The sequence below is a fragment of the Egretta garzetta genome, unplaced genomic scaffold (assembly GCF_000687185.1).
Source record: "Egretta garzetta isolate BGI_Z169 unplaced genomic scaffold, ASM68718v1 scaffold314, whole genome shotgun sequence".
In the NCBI taxonomy this organism is placed as follows: Eukaryota; Metazoa; Chordata; class Aves; order Pelecaniformes; family Ardeidae; genus Egretta; species Egretta garzetta.
Window position 1 is genome coordinate 2,530,743 of NW_009259531.1, and position 3,797 is coordinate 2,534,539.

The following is a 3,797-nucleotide window of genomic DNA, read 5'->3' on the forward strand; positions in this document are numbered from 1 at the left end:
GAAGAAATCCTCCTTGAACTGTGACAATTTTTTTGATGTAGCATGTCATATTACAGCCTAATCTTAAGAGATGTGATGGTTGCCACTTATAAAACTTTCTTCTGCAGGCTGCAGTTCAGTTGAATATACTACTTCAGTAGTATTGATGAATAATCCATTTAATAAAAAACACTGTAATTTAAACATTTTCTCTGGGGACTAACATACACTAACCTCTTAATTTAATTTTATTGAAGTTTTGCCCACCTATTCATCATTGGAAGTTGTTATTAACCTCCATTTCCATTTATCTTTATAGAATTTTCTCTTTTTATATTGCCTTTTTCAGAGCTAAGCAGGTTGATACACTTGTAAATCTCCAGAATCTACAAAGCTAGTCTGGCTTCTTTAATATTGTTTAATCTATCCCCCCTGACCTTAATGCAGTAAATTCAGTTTAATCTTTCTCAATAATCTAGTAATACATTGGAAACCGGCAAACATTTAAATCTGATAATGGTTTAATCACATACTTTAAATAACAGCTGAGATAATGAAAAAATAATTCACCATATAAAGGTACACTAACTGAGTTTTCTCTGTGATTGGCTTTTTGAGAAATCCCCATAGAAAATACAAAGCCTACAACAGAAATCAACTTCACTGTAAATGAACAATCCATTTGGTCAGAAGATGTGGTATTTCTTTTTTATTATCATCTTTCTCTTTAAATTAATGCACAAATGTATCCTCGCTGAGTATTCAGTTTCTTGATACGGTTTTACTTAAGTAGTTCATCTGCTTACCTTTCTTTTCAGATGCCAGTCAAAAGCGGCAGAGAGCTTGCCAGAAGACCAGAAACCAGAATGCCATCCCTTCTGGACAGATGATGAATGTAATATGCCTCTGCCGTATGATCTTGAAGAAGTAATTGCTAATCTACAAAATCTTGTTCAGTGGGTAGAATAATGAGTGACCTTCCAGCCTAGAATTATTGATGCTCATCATTTGGAGAGAAGCCTTTTAATTTAACATAAATCTTTTCAGCTTTATGATTCCTTGATCGTGTGTTATTTTATGTGTCAATGCAGATTTTACTGGTCTTCACGTAGTACCGTAGTTACTGTCTCATAATAAAAAAGACCAGGCCCCAAATCTACAGAAACAGGTGACTTTTAAGACCTGAAGTCCACAAAAAACAGCCTCAGTTCTTTCCTTCTCCAATCTAATTCCTACAGCCCATGGATATCTGTGTTTCCATGAGTTCCTTTGGCATCTAAATTTCAGCTTCCGTGAGTGCCTAGAATTGGCTCTGGCTTGGCAGGTTTGAGCAACGTAAAGTGTAGGTAATGCCTGCGACAAAGCAGAATCCATCATCTGGGCATCCTAATGACGGGACAGTTTGGGGTGAGCCTGCTTGATATCTTCAGATTAGGGCTGTGACTTCTTTATCCACTGACCGAGACGGAGGTGCAGAAGATGGTGGAGAAAGTCCTTTATGCAATGGCTTCTTGTTAGAGCATTTTTTCCCATGAGGAACTCTGGGGGAGCGTCCTGACATAGATCCCAAAACTTTCTTGCTGTTTTTCATCATGGTAATTGAGTAGTACTGGGAGAGATTGCTGATGTGAATCTGTACCTTCTGGGCTCCCTGGAACTCAGAATTCAGTTCCTAACCATTGCTTTGTTTCCCCATGTTGTGAATCCTCTTCTGAGGCCAGGCTTCCCAGTGAATTGTCTGAAGAGCTGATGGAGCTGACCCTACGTAAGGGTTCCCATTTGGGGTGTCAGGTGCTCAACAGATGAGATTGAGATCATGTGATACTGGCCCTTGCAGCATCTGTGTTGATCTAGTGAGATCTCTGACAACAAAACCAGAACACAATGAGAAATGAAGCTGCTTGTGATCTGTTTTGTAGTAACATGCTATAAAAAGAACAATTCGGTGCTGCACATACAGGGCAGTCCTGAATGAGAGAGATTATTCATTTGGTTAAGTTGCTATTTTAACTTGAGCTGCCGTACGCCTTTTCCTTTGCCATGAAAAGCAGACGAAAATCATATTATGGTGAAACAGCACTCAGTCTGTGTTACCACTACAAAAGAAACCAGTAAGGCTCAGCGCTTGACGTTGCCACCAAGAAATGAATACGCCTCCTGTGTTAATCTTCTGTTTAAATTCACTGTTGAGGCCAGGCTTACCCAGAGCATACCAGTGCGCTGTATTGGCAAAGTGCTCTGTGTGCGGATGAGGCTTCTACTGCTGAAAATTGTACTTTTGACAGTATAACATATGCCAGACCTCCCTGGAGCTAAAGAAGCTGTGCCAGCAAAAATTCAGTTTTAGTGGTATAAAATTGTGTCCACACCTACCAGCTTTTGCCAGGACAATTATATCAAGTAGAGATTGTACCTTGGGACACCTTTGATGTAGCTATACCAGCACAACTATAAAGACCTGCATCAAGCATTTTCGTTGTAGTCCTGGACTTCTGCAGAAACTGTTAGCCACCCAGTAGAATGTAAAGCCTCTCTGAAGAATTAATTATTATTTAAAGTAGGTTTGATTATATTATAATTTCAATCCATACATTTATTTATTGTCTCCCGTGCCACAGATTTCTTAATGTTTTGAAATACTGTGTTATGAGCATAGCTTTTTCTTCCCTGCACTAGCTAAAGCTGGCTTTACTAGTGGGCAAATAGCATATATTTGGATTAATGCCACACTAAATACTGTTTACTTTGGAGATCACTTAGAGAAAAGCTAGCTGAAGATGTGGGAATTCTGCTTTTGAAAAGGCAGTTCTCACAGACACAGATATTACTTTGGAAATGAGCAAGATGAATTCAAACACGCTAATGATGTAACACTGTTAACACAGCGTTTGAGGGGATTGTTTGTTTGTTTATGCTGTTACTTTATGATTATTTTGTGTTTAATTAAGCGCTGCTAGAAACCATGGGGATCACAGTATTGAAATGAATCTGACAGCCATAAAGGGTAGAGAAGGCACATCAGTGTTGTAGTTTGTAGCTGAAGTGGAGGCATAGCTATTAAAAAATGATTGGCAAATAATTATTTCCAGCAGAAGTGAAAAAAAAAAAAAAACCACTTGGGGTTTTTTTTTCTTGTATTAGGAGACTGCTGGCAGCAGTAATAGAATTTTTAAAAATATGTGATTCTAGGACTTGTCTCTGCTGAAGATTTAAGCTAGTGAATTAGCTGAACTAGTCCTAGCCTCCGTACAGTCAGATAGCACTCATTTAAGCCACGGATGACAATGACATAGACAAATGAACACCTTTGGAACGGATGAGACCTGAGATTCACTGGCAAAATACCAATAATCAAGTGGTTAAAGAGGATTAATTCTGTGTTGCATTCTAGTCTCACATAATCTAAATCAGTGTAACTTGATTGAGTTCAGTTGAAATATGGAAGTAGAAGAAGCTTTCATATCTCCAAAGCCCGCAGGAGTTGATAGCAAAGATACGAGTAAGGTTGATGGAACTGTTTGAAGCCTATAGTAATGTCAAAAGGTACCCCAAAAGGACAACATGATTAAAGGTAAATATCTATAAAAGTCCTGAGAGATCAAGTGTAAATCATTGCTGTGTTTGGATTACATACTAGAAGCAGACAAATACTTTGAAATTTTCTTTATTTTGTTCAAAGAGTTATAATTGAGCTCATGTTGCAACGATACTTTAACAATCCATTTATATTCCAGCATTAGATAACCTGTGTCCATTTTGGATGAGCTGGAAGACACAGCCTCTAATGGATGTGCTGTGTATAGCAACTGCTTGCCAAG

The 3,797-nt window shown here is 38.2% G+C and overlaps 1 protein-coding gene across 2 annotated transcripts in view; it reads left to right on the plus strand.

The window, feature by feature from the left end:
• Window positions 1-3,117, plus strand: part of FTO (FTO alpha-ketoglutarate dependent dioxygenase) — a 260,976-nt gene extending 257,859 nt beyond the window's left edge. For both annotated transcript variants that reach the window (XM_035893132.1, XM_035893133.1), the window contains one exon: window positions 798-3,117. In XM_035893132.1, coding sequence (XP_035749025.1) covers window positions 798-948 — 151 coding nt within the window. In that variant the 3' untranslated portion in view covers window positions 949-3,117. The remainder of the gene's footprint in view (window positions 1-797) is intronic.
• The last annotated feature ends 680 nt before the right edge of the window (window positions 3,118-3,797 follow it).